The 19,783-nt window shown below is 44.2% G+C and overlaps 1 protein-coding gene across 3 annotated transcripts in view; it reads right to left on the bottom strand.

Moving 5' to 3' along the window:
* The window catches only part of LOC135517726 (tetratricopeptide repeat protein 28-like), a 105,145-nt gene that overhangs the window by 30,926 nt on the left and 54,436 nt on the right, over positions 1–19,783 (bottom strand). For all 3 annotated transcript variants that reach the window (XM_064942285.1, XM_064942282.1, XM_064942283.1), the window contains 6 exons: positions 10,051–10,214; positions 9,845–9,953; positions 9,282–9,412; positions 8,194–8,415; positions 6,228–6,416; positions 4,433–4,529 (listed from right to left, as the gene is read on the bottom strand). In XM_064942285.1, coding sequence (XP_064798357.1) covers positions 4,433–4,529; positions 6,228–6,416; positions 8,194–8,415; positions 9,282–9,412; positions 9,845–9,953; positions 10,051–10,214 — 912 coding nt within the window. The remainder of the gene's footprint in view (positions 1–4,432; positions 4,530–6,227; positions 6,417–8,193; positions 8,416–9,281; positions 9,413–9,844; positions 9,954–10,050; positions 10,215–19,783) is intronic.

The raw sequence follows: 19,783 nt of genomic DNA, 5'->3' as shown, positions 1-19,783 counted from the left end.
TGGTCTGGGTTGTTTATGGTTTGGGTCAAGGGAGTTCCAGTAAAAGGTAAATCCAACTCCATATAAATGGCCATGATTTTGGAGTGAGATGTTCGACGAGCAGGCGTCCACATATTTTGGTGGTGTACATGGCTGTAGTGTATTTGGCTACCTCAAAGATGGTTGATGAATGACGATAGTTCACTCAGGCCGTTTACAAATGCAAATATGTGTGAGTTCCGGTCTCCCAAAGACACCAATGCAATATCAGCTGGGTCTGGTTTACTTAGTTCATTGACTTTCATTGAACCAGAAAAAAACTGTGGTGTCCTCTTCCGTCTCTCGCTATAGCCTACACTTGGCTGTCTGAGCCATGGAGCAAATTAAAATAGGGGGTGCAAACTAATGTTTTCTCATCTCCACTTCATTTTACCAGAAAATTATCATAATCCATTGGATAATTAGTCAAATTTCACTTATTTTTTAGATAGTCTGAATGAAAACAATATGACCATTTTATAAATAGTAAAATTGTGTGATATGATTGCATTTTACAACCCCCTCTCCACTCAAGATGAATGGTTTTGAGAGTCTGATAAACGACAACCCTCATCATGTCAACAACTCGTTTACCTGAGACTCATCTCTTGACAATAATTATTTTCACCTCATTTACAATTTCTTTAACTGAAATGGCGCTCACATAACATGCATTAGCTAGCTAAGGATAGCATGCTAGCTAGTTACATTGACAGCTGTCAGTTGGTGCCTTATTTGTTGTTATTTCTCTGCTTCATGTGGAAATCACCACACCGTTCCCACACCCAAATCCTGAATATGCATAAAGGCGTCAGCTTGCTTCAGTTCGGCTGGTGTCTCGGTGACCGAACGAGTGTGCTTGCACTCCCTTAAAGCTGCACTATGCAGAAATTGCTCCACTGTGGTTGCCAAAATTCTAATAGTTTGTCTAATTTCAGTTTGTGGCAAAACAAGAATGTATAGTGTAGAGAATCATTGTACCATCTAAGCCGCTGTGAAATATATTTTCCAGAACCAATAATATTGGTAGTAAAAGACGCAAAAATGAAACTTAAGAATGGGAAGCATAGAAATAGCGCATATAGGACAGATTTACCGCTTCTTAGACTTGCTTTCAATGAGAATGACCGATCTATTTCTATGTGAATTTGGTCTGGTTGCCCAAAAAGTTACATATTGCAGCTTTAAAAGACCGCTTGAAAAACGAGAAAGTCGCAATAGTACTCTTTTTCCATTTTGAAATGCCCTAGCCAGTATGCACTTCCTCAAAATAGTCAGAATTAATCTAAGATAACTCTTGTCATTAATTTGTACGTTTTTGCAGAGATCTTAATCGCTCAATTTTACACCTAACAGTATTTCTCAATGAAAACATTTTCATGAGAACAAGTAGTCTTTCGTTGAATGACAACAGACTGAAGAATCCCTACTGTTGACCAATCACTGATGAATGGGCGTATACTTCGGCTACCGACTTCGGCTTGTCTCGAAATGTTTCTGTGTGCCTGAACAGCCCAAAAAAACTTACTGAAGTCCAAAATGAACAAACATCACAAAATGTCATCATATACACAAATTCTTCCAAAATCTTTCAGCTGGAAAACATGCAGACACCTTTAGTAGCCTGCGTCAGCAGAGATTTGGAAATATACAGTACCAGTCAACAGTTTAGACACACCTACATGTACTCATTCAAGGGTTTTTCTTTCTTTCTTTTTTTACTATTTTCTACATTGTAGAATAATAATGAAGTCATGAAGTAACCAAAAAAGGGTTAAACAAATCCACATATATTTTAGATTCTTCAAAGTAGCCACCCTTTGCCTTGATGACAGCTTTGCACACTCTTGGCATTCTCTCAACCAGCTTCGTGAGGAATGCTTTTCCAATTGTCATGAAGGAGTTCCCACATGCTGAGCACTTGTTGGCTGCTTTTCCTTTACTCTGTGGTCCAACTCATCCCAATCTATCTCAATTGAGTTGAGATTGGGTGATTGTAGAGGCCAGGTCATCTGATGCAACACTCCATCACTCTCTGTGGTCAAATAGCCCTTACACAGCCTGGAGGTGTGTTTTGGGTCATTGTCCTCTTGAAAAACAAATGAGTCCCACTAAGCGCAAACTAGATGGGACGGCGTATCACTGCAGAATGCTGTTTTAGCCATGCCGGTTAAGTGTGCCTTGAATTCAAAATAAATCACAGACAGTGTCACTAGCAAAGCACCACCACACCACCTCCTCCATGCTTCACGTTGGGAACCACACATGCGGAAATCATCCGTTCACCTACTCTGCGTCTCACAAAGACACGGCAGTTGGTACCAAAAATCTCAAATTTGGACTTGGACACAAGACTCCACCGGTCTAGTGTCCATTGCTGATGTTTCTTGGCCCAAGCAAGTCTCTTCTTCTTATTGGTGTCATTTAGTAGTGGTTTCTTTGCAGAAATTCGACCATGAAGGCCTGATTCACGCAGTCACCTCTGAACAGTTGATGTTGAGATGTGTCTGTTACTAGAAAATAGTAAAAATAAAGGAAAATCCTGGAAGGAGAAGGTGTGTCCAGACTTTTGACTGCTATTGTATGTCTCCACCCTAACAATGGTCGTTGTCCACAGAGCAGGATGGCGGGCTGTCAAGTTCCAGCCTATTCCTCTCTTTGGATTGGTGGATACATCTAATTATTTTAATACTTTTTAAAATATTCGATGAGGGTTGTATTTGTCAACCGCCTGTATTCAATGGAGAGAGATGCTATGCTACTAGCCACATGTCATATATATGCATAGCCATCTCGAGACAACTTCAATATAAAGTGTTTTTTTTCTCAAAGTTGCCGGGATGTCACGTGTCCTACTTATATCAGTACAGATTTATTTGACATTCTCTCATTGACCTCCATACAAAAACTCCTCGCTTGGTGAGCAAAATAAATAAAACACCGCCACCTGCTGGAGAAGACAGATTTTTGCCCCAATTGTCCCTCGCTTCGCATCTTCCTCTCTGGCGTCAGTCTTCGAGGTGTTTACCAGAGACCTTATTTTCAGCATAAATAAAAATCAATGAATTTTCCCGTAGGCTTTGTTCAACGAACCATGGCTGAGTTAGTACCTGCAAAAATACGGCGTTACTATTTCTCTCTATTAGGTGAGGCAACTTCCTCTGAGGTGGGCGTTTAACCAAGGTTACCACTCTATACACGTTGGCAGGTTATTAGCATTTCTGCTATCTAGTGAGCACGCCAGCTCTGTTCTTTCAAATGGTTTTTCAGTTAGCCACTTAGCTAACCTTTCTGACTGATATGTTTGTATGTTTAGCCACCTGTTAATGTTATCAATGCCAGTAAATGTATTACGTTTAACTAGTTAAGCCATTTCTGTTACATTGCTATGTTTAATTTCTATACGGCTGTAAAGTGATTCAGCTCATCTACCGTCTGTATTGTAATTCTGTACTTACCTCCTGTTTACCTTATTTGGATCATACCTCCATGTTCTTCCATTGCAATTCTGTAATATGTTATATGCAGCTATCCTGTATATGGACCCTTTTCTGTATGCCCTGTGTCTCCACTGTTTCACACTTCTCCACATTATTAAACCTGCCAATTGCAACACATGCCTGTTCCTTGGAGGAAGTAGTGTGGTTAAGAGTTTAGCTTGCTGTTTAGTTGAACAAGCGCTCAATCGTTAAAGCGAGAACAGAGCAGCAAGAGAGACAGAAACAGTGAGAGAGAGACTAAGAAAAATAGATCTCTCCATGGTGCTAAAGTAAGTAAGCAGTCCTATACTCAGAACACACACACACACACACACACACACACACACACACACACACACACACACACACACACACACACACACACACACACACACACACACACACACACACAGGTAGGTAAGTTAATGTCCACTCAGCAGTGGAGTCAGATTCAGAAAGTCTCAAATATCATCATGGTCGCGGAACCCTAAACCTCGTTAATAAAACATAAGTGTTGATTGGCCAGAGAAGCACTAGTGGAGTCATGTGATAGGACACAGCTCTGGTGTCCTGCTGTCACACCTGGGCTGAAAGCAGGTGAGACGTTTGTGGGATGTAAAGGGGAATTGGACAAACCCCACTAACAAAACAATGCTGTATCTAGATAATAAACACAGAACAACTGTTTATACTGCCCAGGACTGTCTGTAAAAAGGTCTATACTGTTGTCATTCATTCTATTGCCCTGGCCTCTCTGTCTCTCCTGAGTGCTGCTGGTCGATGTGGCATTTAAGTGGTCAGGCTATTGGGGGACAGCTCTTGTATCTGTGATGGTGTCCAATTCACAACCATTTCATCTCAAGGGAGAAACACAAAACAGATAACTGTCTAATAGAGAGAGCCAGAGAGTGTAGGACACCGTCATCATGTCTTACCCAGGTTGGATGAAGCTCGTCCCTGTGCAGCTCTGTCCTGCAGCTCCTCCGCTATGTCCAGCTGCTGCTGGTGGTACTGGCCTGCCCTCTCCAAGTCCTGGAGAACATATGGATAGTTATGGTGTGTGTGTGTATGTGTGTGTGTGTGTGTGTATCAGTGCTTGACTTGGGATGAAAAAGGTGCAGGAGCTGTCTTTTTTTCACACTGGTCCCATTAGACTATGTTCGCAAAACATTTCCAAATGACATTATGCTATAGCGACCTCTGATTAGTCACTTAAGGGTTTGTACACATTTTTGACAGATGGATTTTTAACCAAACTTCCCATGACCAATAATCGGTGGCGTCTCTATGTATCCTCCATAAGAATGACAGCATGAATGTGGTATTGACGCTACAAGGCTGCTGGTTTCGGATCCCGTGTAGGCCTATTATCTCCTGCCATTGTGCCCTTAATCAAGGCACTTAACCCCCCACAAAGTAGACTAAATGCACTGTTGGGCTATTGTATAAACCCCTCCATCTGGAGAGCTACTGGGTGTGCAGGCTTTTGATCCAGCCCTTAAACACATACGATCTGCCTATCAAGGTTCTGTTGAGCAGCTAATGTTTAGGCTACAATGTGGTGTGTTCGAGCTGGGCTCGAACAATAGCCTGCACACCCAGTATCTCTCCTGGAGAATTGTTGGCCACCCAAGTGTTACGCTCGTCGTCAGAATGAGGAGACCAAGGTGCAGTGTGGTAAGTGTACATCTTACTTTATTAGATGAACACCAAAAAAAAAAAAAAAAAAAAAAAAAAAATATATATATATATATATATAAATAAATGACCGTAACGTTCTGCAGGCTACACAGTAACTATACAAAAATCAAGATCCCACAAAATAAGGTGGGAAAAAAAGCTACCTAAGTATGATCCTCAATCAGAGACAACGATAGACAGCTGCCTCTGATTGGGAACTATACCAGGCCAAACAAAGAAATAGATCACCTAGATTGCCCACCCTAGTCACACCCTGACCTAACCAAATAGAGAATTAAAGGATCTCTACGGTCAGGGCGTTACACCTTGATATAAAATATTGCAACATTACAACCAAAAACACGTCTTTTATACAATTATTCCCACATTCAGTGGATCAGGTATGAAACGGATAAGGTAGGTTACTTCGAAGCATGGTAACTAACATGTTTATCTATAACCCTTTATAAGCATAAAATATTCCTGTTTCAGGGGAGAATCATGCACAGCATGTCAGTTATTTGTCAATTAGGCTATTCTTAGAACATAGAGGGGAATCCCAGCTTTCCAATAATGGTCAGATTTATTTCTCAACAGTGCCGGAGGAAAGGCGACAACGAGTCAAAGACATTATTGCTTATAGCTAAATAGTTCACTCGTGTGATAATTAGCTGTAAATGTTAGTCAACAGAGAGATGTGCAGAACGGTAGGCCTAATTCTGATCACGGCTGACATGTCGATTTTTAAGTGATTGATAATATATTTTAAAAGGAAAACACAATACACCACATTCACAGAAGAGCTGCAAATAAACTTGAACAAAGCGGAATCAGGAAATGAATGCCCACTCTCAATTGCTATTCCAATGGAGATCCCGCCTTCATTACACTTTGATCAACCTTTTGTTTTTAGAAGCTATGTCTGAATCCGGGCCGGTGATAATCCACTTTGTTTTATATAGGAGCCGCTACGCGAGGTGCTGTTACGGCACACTGGTCAAGCACCGGTGTGTATATCTTTGTGTGTACAGTATGTGTGTGGTCTACTACCTGCATGCAGCGAGCAGCATGTCCCAGGCCGGCGTAAGCCCTCATCTGTATAGTCCTGTCCTCCAGCTCCTGAGCCAGCTGCAGCACCAGGGTGTGGTAGGACACAGCCTTGTCAAAGTCTCTCTGGCTGTGGTGGGCACTGCCCAGGTTACTGTACGCCCGCGCCTCCTCGGGACCATTACCCAGGGTCTGCAGATCACATCAGAGAATATACAGTTGAAGTCGGAAGTTTAAATACATTTTTCAACCACTCCACAAATTTCTTGTTAACAAACTAGTCTTGACAAGTCGGTTAGGACATCTACTTTGTGCATGACACAAGTCATTTTTCTAACAATTGTTTACAGACAGATTTTTTCACTTATAATTCACTGTGGCACAATTCCAGTGGGTCAGAAGTTTACATACACTAAGTCGACTGTGCCTTTTAAACAGCTTGGAAAATTCCAGAAAATGATGTCATGGCTTTAGAAGCTTCTGACAGGCTAATTGACATAATTTGAATCAATTAGAGGTGTACCTGTAGATGTATTTCAAGACCTACTTTCAAACTCAGTGCCTCTTTGCTTGACATCATGGGGAAATCAAAAGAAATCAGCCAAGACCTCAGAAAAACAATTGTAGACCTCCACAAGTCTGGTTCATCCTCGGGAGCAATTTCCAAACACCTGAAGGTACACCGTTCATCTGTACAAACAATAGTACGCAAGTATAAACACCATGGGACCACGCAGCCGTCATACTGCTCAGGAAGGAGACGCGTTCTGTCTCCTAGAGATGAACGTATTTTGGTGCAAAAAGTGCAAATCAATCCAAGAACAACAGCAAAGGACCTTGTGAAGATGCTGGAGGAAACGGGTACAAAAGTATCTATATCCACAGTAAAACGAGTCCTATCGACATAACCTGAAAGGCCGCTCAGCAAGGCAGAAGCCACTGCTCCAAAACCTCCATAACAAAGCCAGACTACGGTTTGAAACTACACATGGGGACAAAGATCGTACTTTTTGGAGAAATGTCCTCTGGTCTGATGAAACAAAAATAGGACTGTTTGGTCATAATGACCATCGTTGTGTTTGGAGGGAAAAGGGGGAGGCTTTCCAACCGTGAAGCACGGGGGTGGCAGCATCATGTTGTGGGGGTGCTTTGCTGCAGGAGGGACTGGTGCACTTCACAAAATAGGTGGCATCATGAGAGAAGAAAATTATGTGGATATATTGAAGCAACATCTCAAGACATCAGTCAGGAAGTTAAAGCTTGGTTGCAAAGCATACTTCCAAAGTTGTGGCAAAATGGCTTAAGGACAACAAAGTCAAGGTATTGGAGTGGCCATCACAAAGCCCTGACCTCAATACCATAGAAGATTTGTTGGCAGAACTGAAAAATGTGGGCGAGCAGGGAGACCTACAAACCTAACTCAGTTACACCAGCTCGGTCAGGAGGAATGGGCCAAAATTCACACAACTTATTGTGAGAAGCTTGTGGAAGGCTACCTGAAACATTTGACCCAAGTTAACCAATTTAAAGACAATGCTACAAAATACTAATTGAGTGTTTGTAAACTTCTGACCCACTGGGAATGTGATGAAAGAAATAAAAGCTGAAATAAATAATTCTCTCTACTGTTATTATGACATTTCCCATTCTTAAAATAAAGTGGTGATCCTAACTGACCTAAGACAGGGTATTTTTACTACGATTAAATGTCAGGAATGATGAAAAACTGAGTTTAACTGTATTTGGCTAAGGTGTATGTAAACTTCCGACTTTAACTATAAATGTTGATTTTATTCCATGCCTTTAACACAATACACTGAAAAGATTGAGTGAAATAAAAGACAGATTGAGAGAAAAATCATTGGAATTTCAATTCACTTCCTGAATTGTAAAATAATTGACCCTGACGCAGGTGCATGTATACATCTTTTTGTATGTATGCGTGTATGGTTCTTCATTAGTTAAATACCTTAGCTATATCCAGGTGTTGCTGGTGACACTGCATAGCGTTGGTGAAGTCTCCCAGTGCGGTGTAGACAGCGCCCATATTGCCCAGCTGGCGAGCCTCTGACAGCGGGCACTGGGTCTGCCGTGCCAACAGCACACACTGCTTATGGCTGGCCAGGGCGTTGGGATAGTCCGCGATCGCTGTGTACACATGGCCAAGGCTGCTCAGCGCAGCGGACGCAGCCTAGAGACAAACACACACACACACTCATTAGATTTGTCCTCAGCCCTTCAAACCGGCAACCCTCTGGTGACTGTTCCGCCTCTCTAACCTTGAGGCTACCATCGCACCACATTAACACTGCCACAGGAGGCATCTTAGAAAGACACACACACACACACACACACACACACACATGATCTAAAGAAAACGAAACACAGTAGGAAAGATGAGGTGTATAATGATGAGTGTGTTTGAAGAACCTCAGGCTGTGGACATGCGGTGTCGACTGGAGAGGAGACTCAATAACCATGGCACAGTCACACCTCAATGTCCATCGCTCTAAACACACACACACACACACTGCTTTCATTAGAATGGGCCTGTTCAAGCACCCATTCGTCTTGGTGACAGGTGTCTTATCGATTTGACACCTAGGATGCCTTTTAATGACTCTTGAGCTCGGACACAGCTGTCCTCCACACACGCTAAAACACACACACACACATTGTATAGCATATTCAGAATGCGCATAAACAAGGTTAACATACTGAAAGGCATGTTTCGTACAATACTAAACAAACAATGAACATTGAATAACATATACAACGACATGTGAACACACAGCATAACCATACAGCTGCACTGACATTCACACAGCCAGGTCTGCAAGGTGTACATTCAAGTTCCCCATAATACAGAGACTTGCTTCTCATTCCTCCCCATTGTATTTTAGTCATGAACAGTGAGTGGAGCAGCTCAAGAGCAGACTTTGTTACATTGTCACATTGCTCTGACTGAGAGCAACTCAGCATGGCTCCTGAATAGAAGAAGGGGTAAGAGAAGGAGATGGTACACGATGGATCGCTCTCACACACACACACACATACCTCTCTGTCCTTGAGTTTCATGGCGAGGACCAGCTGATGTCTGTGATTGGTCAAAGCCTCCCTGTAGTTGACCTTGGAGAAGTAGGCAGAGCCTAGGTTCCCATGAGCTCGGCATTCGCCTGATTGGTCACCTGGGAAGGCATGATAATGAGGTGGGTGTGGGCATAAGGCTTCTTAGACTGTGTTAAATGTTCCAGTTCATTTGGGTTTGAAGCCTGCAGATTTCTGCTAATACATGATGTAGTGGAGGTGGTTCCGTTAACTACACTCACATGATGAGTAACCTTGCTTGAGACCTGATGACCATTGTTAGCTCACATAGCAATGCCTTGTCTTCCACTCAGTGGGTTATCACAATCTTAAGTCACACGTACAGCGACATCTGTCCCTCCATCCATACCTAGTGTGTGTATGCGTGCAAATTGTGTGAGTGAAAGCAATTGTGAGTGTGTGTGTCTGTGTATGTGCATTTCAAGTGGTATTGTCACATGCACAGGATACAGCAGGTGTAAAACAGTACGGTGAAATGCTTGCGAGCTCTGTGTGGGTGGGTGTGTGTGTACCTAGCGTCTTGGCCACCTCCAGGTCTTGCTGCATGTATCCTGTGCTCTTCTCTGCGTTGCCTAGCGACCAGTAGGCTGAGCTAAGAGCAGAGAACACTGAACCTCGGAGCTTCAGAAAGAACCGAGAAGAAAGAAGAAACTCAATGATCATCACACACACATAGAAACACACACACACAGACACACACACACACAAACTGCCTTGCCTTCAGAGAGCATGTGCCAATCTTTAGCCCCGCCTCCAGGACCACCACTGAGGCGCCGTGGTAACCAGCGGTCAGCAGCTCCTGACCAATCACACACACCACCACGAACGGACTCTTGTCCAGCTTCATCCTCTGCAGCTGATGGTAGGTGGGTTCTAGAGAGTCTACGGGAGACACAAACACACAGCTATCGAAATGCATTTATTAATGTATACATTTGTTTTTGCAATGTTTAAATTGATATTATGTGATATTATGTATTATGTGCAAACTTTAAATTGATATTATGTAGGCTAAACATAAAAAGTAAGTATATTTAAAAATAGTTATAATGTTACTGTCCCAACAACAACAACAAAATAGTTAAATACATGTCATTTTGTCCTTGAAACATTTAATTGAAATATCATTTATACATTCCTATGGAGGAGTGCTTCTTCTGGGGGGGTGCCGAAATGGCCAACCACCGGCTTCAAAGCCTCTCACTGGCCAATACATAGTATCAACAAAATATATCATTGACTGTACCCCAGAAAGATCAACTATTGAGAGAACAAGGAATTTACAGAGGAGAGACACTGTGGAGGATCTAACGATGAGCTTCAGGGTACACACTTTCTTTCATCTATTTCTCTCTCTCTCTATTCATCTGTCAATCCATTCTCTTCCTTCTTTTATTGTTCTCCTGCCTTTCTTCTTTTACTTATTCCTCTTGAACTGTGTACCTCACAAATCCTATTTTCTTTTGACCAACTTAAGTGGCCTTTTCTATTAAAAACTTTGCAAGCATTCAACTTTCCAGCTGAAATATTACATTTCATGAAAATATTATGTAAATATCCTAAAACAAAAATATACACAAATAATACATTATCTGAGGAAATGCTTTATAGAAAGGGGCACGAGACAGGGATGTCCTCTCTCCCCACTCCTGTTTGCACAGGCAATTGAACAGCTTGCAGAAACAATTATACAGGACCCAAATGTAACAGGTATCAGTGTTGGTAAACATGAATGTAAACTAAACTTATTTGCTGACAATCTCCTGATATACCTGACGAAAACGTAAAATTCAATGCCACCCTTGTCAAAAATATTTTCGTAATACTTTAGAATTTCAGAATTTTTGTGGGGAAAAAAATGGAAATAATGGCAATAGGGAAAATAACAACTATAGCAATCCTTTAAGTGGACCATAACAAATATTAAATACTTAAGATGTTTAAGTGGCAACAAACAACAAATATCTAAAGATAACTTTATCCCATTTCTCAAAAACATGAAAGCAGATCTAATTAAATGGAACAATCTCCTCATAAATCGTACAAGTAGAATAAACCTTTTTAGAATGGCATGGTTCCCAAAGTTTTTAATGTATTTTTGGTAATAATAATTACCCCACCGAAGACGTTATTTAAAAAAGTATACTCGTGTCACGCCCTGGTCAATATATTTTGTGTTTGTCTTTATTTATTTGGTCAGGCCAGGGTGTGACATGGGTTTATTGTGGTGTGTTTTGTCTTGGGGTTTTGTTAGGTATTGGGTGTGTGGTTTAGTGGGGGTATCTAGCATAGTCTATGGATGTCTGGAGTGGTTCTCAATCAGAGGCAGGTGTTTATCATTGTCTCTGATTGGGAACCATATTTAGGCAGCCATATTCTTTGAGTGTTTCGTGGGTGATCGTTCCTGTCTCTGTGTTTGTTGTCACCAGATAGGCTGTATAGGTTTTCACGTTCCGTTTGTTGTTTTTGTATTGTTCGTGTTTTTTTCATCGTCATTAAACATGTCTCAAAAATACCACGCTGCATTTTGGTCCGCTTCTCCTTCACCAGACGAGAACCGTTACAGAATCACCCACCACAACGGGACCAAGCGGCGTGGTAACAGGCAACAGCAACAGCAGGAGCAACAAAGAGAGGAATGGACATGGGAGGACGAATTGTTCGGAGAAGAACCTTGGGACCAGCCTGGTGAATATCGCCGCCCCAAAGAAGAACTGGAGGCGGAAAAGCGGAGAGGCGCCGGTATGAGGAGGCAGCACGGTGACGCCGATGGAATCCCGAGAGTCAGCCCCAAAAATTTCTTGGGGGGGGGGGGGGCTCAGGGAGAGTGTGGCAGAGTCAGGAGTCAGACCTGAGCCAACTCTCCCTGTTTATCGTGAGGAGCCAAGGAGGAGACCAGAACCAGAGCCGGTGTTGGAGGTGAGCGAAGCAGAGACTGTGAAGGAGTTAATGGGGAAATTGGAGGAGAGAGAAATGAGGGAGTTGCTGTGTTGGTGCTTTTTGCATGGAATTCGCCCGATGGAGCGTGTCGGGGATTTGATGGCACCTGGGTCAGCGCTCCATACTCGTCCTGAGGTGCGTGTTAGTCGGCTGGTGAAGTTGGTGCCATCCTCACGCACCAGGCGCCAGCCCTGCTCTCAAGATCTCCAGTACGCCTTCACGGTCTAGCCCATCCTGTGCCACCTCCACACACCAGCCCTCCGGTGGCAGCTCCCCGCACCAGGCTTCCTGTGCGTGTCCTCGGCCCAGTACCACCAGTGCCAGCACCCCGCATCAGGCCTACAGTGCGCCTCGCCTCTCCAGCGCTGCCGGAGCCTTCCTCCTCTCCTGCGCTGCCGGAGTCTCCCGCCTGTTCAGCGCTGCCCGAGCCTTCCTCCTCTCCTGCGCTGCCGGAGTCTCCTGCCTGTTCAGCGCTGCCGGAGCCTTTCTCCTCTCCTGCGCTGCTGGAGTCTCCCGCCTGTTCAGCGCAGCCAGAGCCTTCCTCCTCTCCTGCGCTGCTGGAGTCTCCCGCCTGTTTAGCGCTGCCAGAGCCTTCCGCCTCTACAGCGCTGCCGGAGTCTCCTGCCTGTTTAGCGCAGCCAGAGCTGCCAGCCTGCATGGAGCAGCCAGAGCTGCCAGTCTGCATGGAGCAGCCAGAGATGTCAGTCTGCATGGAGCAGCCAGAGCTGTCAGTCTGCATGGAGCATCCAGAGCTGCCAGTCTGCATGGAGCAGCCAGAGCTGTCAGTCTGCATGGAGCAGCCAGAGCTGCCAGTCTGCAAGGAGCTGCCAGTCTGCAAGGAGCTGCCAGTCAGCATGGAGCAGCCAGCCGTCAGTCTGCCAGGATCCGCCAGTCAGCCAGACTCTTCCAGATCCGCCAGTCAGCCAGACTCTTCCAGATCCGCCAGTCAGCCAGACTCTTCCAGATCCGCCAGTCAGCCAGACTCTTCCAGATCTGCCAGTCAGCCAGGATCTGCCAGTCAGCCAGACTCTTCCAGATCTGCCAGTCAGCCAGACTCTTCCAGATCTGCCAGTCAACCAGACTCTTCCAGATCCGCCAGACTCTTCCAGATCCGCCAGTCAGCCAGGATCTTCCAGATCCGCCAGTCAGCCAGGATCTGCCAGAACCGCCAGCCAGCCAGGATCTGCCGGATCCAACTACCTGCCTGAGCTTCCCCTCAGTGCTGAGCTTCCCCTCAGTCACGAGCTTCCCCTCAGTTACGAGCTTCCCCTCAGTCCCGAGCTTCCCCTCAGTCCGAGCTGCCTCAGTCCCGAGCTGCCCCTCAGTCCCGAGCTGCCTCTCAGTCCCGAGCTGCCCCTCAGTCCCGAGCTGCCCCTCAGTCCAGTGGGGTTCTGGGTGAGGACTACTAGGCCATGGTCGGCGGCGAGGGTGGACTATCCAATTACTCGAGGAGGAGGGACTAAGACATTGATAGAGTGGGGTCCACGTCCTGCGCCGGAGCCGCCACCATGGACAGACGCCCACCCGGACCCTCCACCACTGTTTTGAGGTGCGTCCGGGAGTCCGCACCTTGGGGGGTGGGGGGTGGGGGGGTTCTGTCATGCCCTGGTCGATATATATTGTGTTTGTCTTTATTTATTTGGTCAGGCCAGGTTGTGACATGGGTTTATTGTGGTGTGTTTTGTCTTGGGGTTTTGTTAGGTATTGGGTGTGTGGTTTAGTGGGGGTATCTAGCATAGTCTATGGCTGTCTGGAGTGGTTCTCAATCAGAGGCAGGTGTTTATCATTGTCTCTGATTGGGAACCATATTTAGGCCGCCATATTCTTTGAGTGTTTCGTGGGTGATTGTTCCTGTCTCTGTGTTTGTTGTCACCAGATAGGCTGTATAGGTTTTCACGTTCCGTTTGTTGTTTTTGTATTGTTCGTGTTTTTTTCATCGTCATTAAACATGTCTCAAAAATACCACGCTGCATTTTGGTCCGCTTCTCCTTCACCAGACGAGAACCGTTACAACTCGGCCAAAACAGACTTCATATGGACAAATAAACTTGTAGAATAAATAGGAAAGTTTTACATGTCCCTAAAGCTGAGGGTGGTTTAAACCTTCCAGATTTGGAATTGTTTCAACTCGCAACCCAAGGCTTTTCCTTGTGACATATTGTTAAATGCACTAAAGAGGAACAACAGTACCAATATGATAAAATATGAAAATAAGAAACATTTTATATTATATATTTCTTGTTCACTAAAACTGTATGAGTAAGGCTTGAAATTACTAGTTTTTTTTCTAAATATAGTACACTACTCAAAAAAATAAAGGGAACAATAAAATAACACATCCTAGATCTGAATGAATGAAATATTCTTATTAAATACTTTTTTCTTTACATAGTTGAATGTGCTGACAACAAAATCACACAAAACTTATCAGTGGAAATCAAACGTATCAACCCATGGAGGTCTGGATTTGGAGTCACACTCAAAATTAAAGTGGAAAACCACACTACAGGCTGATCCAACTTTGATGTAATGTCCTTAAAACAAGTCAAAATGAGGCTCAGTAGTGTGTGTGGCCTCCACGTGCCTGTATGATCTCACTACAACGCCTGGGCATGCTCCTGATGAGGTGGCGGATGGTCTCCTGAGGGATCTCCTCCCAGACCTGGACTAAAGCATCCGCCAACTCCTGGACAGTCTGTGGTGCAACATGGTGTTGGTGGATGGAGCGAGACATGATGTCCCAGATGTGCTCAATTGGATTCAGGTCTGGGGAACGGGCAGGCCAGTCCATAGCATCAATGCCTTACTCTTGCAGGAACTGCTGACACACTCCAGCCACATGAGGTCTAGCATTGTCTTGCATTAGGAGGAACCCAGGGCCAACCGCACCAGCATATGGTCTCACAAGGGGTCTGAGGATCTCATCTCGGTACCTAATGGCAGTCAGGCTACCTCTGGCGAGCACATGGAGGGCTGTGCGGCCCCCCAAAAAATGCCACCCCACACCATGACTGACCCACCGCCAAACCGGTCATGCTGGAGGATGTTGCAGGCAGCAGAACGTTCTCCACGGCGTCTCGAGACTCTGTCACATGTGCTCAGTGTGAACCTGCTTTCATCTGTGAAGAGCACAGGGCGCCAGTGGCGAATTTGCCAATCTTGGTGTTCTCTGGCAAATACCAAACGTCCTGCACGGTATTGGGCTGTAAAGCACAACCCCCACCTGTGGACGTCGGGCCCTCATACCACCCTCATGGAGTCTGTTTCTGACCATTTGAGCAGACACATGCACATTTGTGGCCTGCTGGATGTAATTTTGCAGGGCTCTGGCAGTGCTCCTCCTGCTCCTCCTTGCACAAATGCGGAGGTAGCGGTCCTGCTGCTGGGTTGTTGCCCTCCTACGGCCTCCTCCACGTCTCCTGATGTACTGGCCTGTCTCCTGGTAGCGGCTCCATGCTCTGGACACTACGCTGACAGACACAGCAAACCTTCTTGCCACAGCTCGCATTGATGTGCCATCCTGGATGAGCTGCACTACCTGAGCCACTTGTGTGGGTTGTAGACTCCGTCTCATGCTACCACTAAAGTGAAAGCACCGCCAGCATTCAAAAGTGACCAAAACATCAGCAAGGAAGCATAGGAACTGAGAAGTGGTCTGTGGTCACCACCTGCAGAACCACTACTTTATTGGGGGTGTCTTGCTAATTGCCTATAATTTCCACCTGTTGTCTATTCCATTTGCAAAACAGCATGTGACATTTAGTTACATTGTGTTGTTTAAGTGTTCCCTTTATTTTTTTGAGCAGTGTATAATACATGGTTTAAAATGACTAACTATAAGATTTCACCTTCCTTAACTGTAAAATTCATATTTGTATATTTAGTGCTAGAGAATATGTGCATATTTTCTAAAGGTCTTTCTTGAACAAAACGTCTACCCCATAGCTGCGAACTTCTCAGAGCTATAGATTGGCTTCCTGGACTCGTTAGGAAATCACCTTTCATCTCATATTAATCTTGGCCGTCTATGACAAACAGTGTTTTTTGTTGAACATTTATGAATTATTTTACATTATTGGCTATAAATCGATCTCTGTGATGTAGTGACTGTGATGTAGGGTTCAGCCAGGAGTTGATGGACAGTCAGAAGAGCGACTTAAATGGTGCGCGGCACATCCCGGCTTCAAGTGGTGTCAGATTTCATCTCCTACTTCACACAGGCAGAAGAGACATACCCAGTGCTTAAGTTGTAAATCAGGAGGTCCTGGAACACATAGCGAGTGTGAGAGGGGGGGGGGTTATCTGGGGGGCTCATGAGAAAAAAAGTGACAAACACAATGTAGCAGCACAGCAGGCGGAGTAAACAGCCAAGTAGCCTACTATCTATGGTGGTGTAATGGACAGCGCTCTCCAAGGTGCTGATTACGTCACTGCAGAACACCCACCATAAGTAGGCTATAGCCTGTAGCATGCCCACATACTCGAGTGTAGCTGGGGGCTTACAAGTCCGAATTTCTTATGAGCCTAATTTTCAAGACATCAATGTACAGTGACATTTTTAGACGTCACAACAGAACACCTTCCACATGCATATGCACACATACTATATGCATATGCACACATACTATATGCATATGCACACATGGGCAGTGCTTAATTTGAGATGGATCCTGGCCCTTGACTTAGTTCGCTCTGGCACCTATTTGTGCGGTTCCAGTGCCTCTCGCGGCATGATTTATTAATTGTTTCACTGTTTGCACTGTAAACATTCTAATAAAACCAATCAGAGTTAAATCAAGTTGCTTCCTCGTTATTCCTCCCGTCCCCCCAGAAAAAACATTATATAAAATTGCGGGGATCCTTCTGTGTAATCATCCTATCCTGCCTCACTGTTTCCAGACCTGCTCTCCCATTTGTATATAGAGGTTATGGGGAAGGCCGGTGGGGTAAGTAACTGATCTTGGCACAGGTCTTGTCTTGCAAGTGGTGGTCAGCTAGTGAAGAGGTCCCTTATACTTCTGTTTCCGTGAGAATCAGGGCTACCACTCAATGCAAGCCAATTTAATATATGGTGTCCACATTTTGATTTATAAATATCGGTCGGAACCGGTACTAGAACCACACAGGTCCTCAAAACAGTGGACTTCACATCTAAGAGGTTTTAAGGACACTATAACAACATGGAAGAAAATTAAATGGATTCTACAAGAACCAATATCACTCCCTAAAAACACACCCCTATGGAACAAACCTTGGATAGCTGTTCAGAATTCACCAATAAATTGGCTTTCATGGAAAACTAAAGGCATAGAAACCTTTAATGACGCGGTAATAGGAAATACAATTATTTCCATGACAGAATTAAAAAGCTATTTGGACCGACCAATGTAGACATTTTCAAATACAGTGGGGCAAAAAAAGTATTTAGTCAGCCACCAATTGTGCAAGTTCTCCCACTTAAAAAGATGAGAGAGGCCTGTAATTTTCATCATAGGTACACTTCAACTATGACAGACAAAATGAGAAGAAAAAAAATCCAGAAAATCACATTGTAGGATTTTTAATGAATTTATTTGCAAATTATGGTGGAAAATAAGTATTTGGTCACCTACAAACAAGCAAGATGTCTGGCTCTCACAGACCTGTAACTTCTTCTTTAAGAGGCTCCTCTGTCCTCCAATAGTTACCTGTATTAATGGCACCTGTTTGAACTTGTTATCAGTATAAAAGACACCTGTCCACAACCTCAAACAGTCACACTCCAAACTCCACTATGGCCAAGACCAAAGAGCTGTCAAAGGACACCAGAAACAAAATTGTAGACCTGCACCAGGCTGGGAAGACTGAATCTGCAATAGGTAAGCAGCTTGGTTTGAAGAAATCAACTGTGGGAGCAATTATTAGGAAATGGAAGACATATAAGACCACTGATAATCTCCCTCGATCTGGGGCTCCATGCAAGATCTCACCCCATGGGGTCAAAATTATCACAAGAACGGTGAGCAAAAACCCCAGAACCACACAGGGGGACCTAGTGAATGACCTGCAGAGAGCTGGGACCAAAGTAACAAAAGCCTACCATCAGTAACACACTACGCCGCCAGGGACTCGAATCCTGCAGTGCCAGACGTGTCCCCCTGCTTAAGCCAGTACATGTCCAGGCCCGCCTGAAGTTTGCTAGAGAGCATTTGGATGATCCAGAAGAAGATTGGGAGAATGTCATATGGTCAGATGAAACCAAAATAGAACTTTTTGGTAAAAACTCAACTCGTTATGTTTGGAGGACAAAGAATGCTGAGTTGCATCCAAAGAACACCATACCTACTGTGAAGCATGGGTGTGGAAACATCATGCTTTGGGGCTGTTTTTCTGCAAAGGGACCAGGACGACTGATCCGTGTAAAGGAAAGAATGAATGGGGCCATGTATTGTGAGATTTTGAGTGAAAACCTCCTTCCATCAGCAAGGGCATTGAAGATGAAACGTGGCTGGGTCTTTCAGCATGACAATGATCCCAAACACACCGCCCAGGCAACGAAGGAGTGGCTTCGTAAGAAGCATTTCAAGATCCTGGAGTGGCCTAGCCAGTCTCCAGATCTCAACCCCATAGAAAATCTTTGGAGGGAGTTGAAAGTCTGTGTTGCCCAGCAACAACCCCAAAACATCACTGCTCTAGAGGAGATCTGCATGGAGGAATGGGCCAAAATACCAGCAACAGTGTGTGAAAACCTTGTGAAGACTTACAGAAAACGTTTAACCTCTGTCATTGCCAACAAAGGGTATATAACAAAGTATTGAGATACACTTTTGTTATTGACCAAATACTTATTTTCCACCATAATAATTTGCAAATAAAGACATATAAAATCCTACAATGTGATTTTCTGGAATTTATTTCTCTCATTTTGTCTGTCATAGTTGAAGTGTACCTATGATGAAAATTACAGGCCTCTCTCATCTTTTTAAGTGGTAGATCTTGCACAATTGGTGGCTGACTAAATACTTTTTTGCCCCACTGTACATGCAACTTAAAAGTTTTACGTCATGAAATTTCGACCTGAAAGCTTTTGGACATCAGAGCAATGCCAAGGGAATCCTATTTGAGTCAGAAACAGATACTCATATGATAGGTAAGATATACAAAACCTTGCAGAGATCTCTTAGAAAAAAATATGAACTATTGGAACCAAGCCTTAAAAATAACTGTTATGCAGTAGGCACAATATGGAGAGAGTGTTGGAACATAACTATGGCGTACTGTATATAGAGAGGGAGTAATCAGGGACGTGATATGGTACAGGTGTACCTGATGATGAGGCGCAGGTGTGCGTAATGAAGTGTTGTCTGGACCGGTGTGTTAGTAAACTGGCGACGTCGAACGCCGGAGAGGAGGAGCAGGGGTAGACGTAACAACAGTTAACGAAAATCACCCTGATTACTCTCCCTTTATTTATCCCTCAGTCGCCTCAGTCTTCAGGCAGTATTGGGTTTGTTTACGTTCAGTACGCTACT

Source organism: Oncorhynchus masou, chromosome 28 (assembly GCF_036934945.1).
Source record: "Oncorhynchus masou masou isolate Uvic2021 chromosome 28, UVic_Omas_1.1, whole genome shotgun sequence".
Lineage (NCBI taxonomy): Eukaryota > Metazoa > Chordata > Actinopteri > Salmoniformes > Salmonidae > Oncorhynchus > Oncorhynchus masou.
The sequence above is the reverse complement of the archived record's forward strand: the minus strand, read 5'-3'. Positions and strand labels throughout refer to the sequence as shown.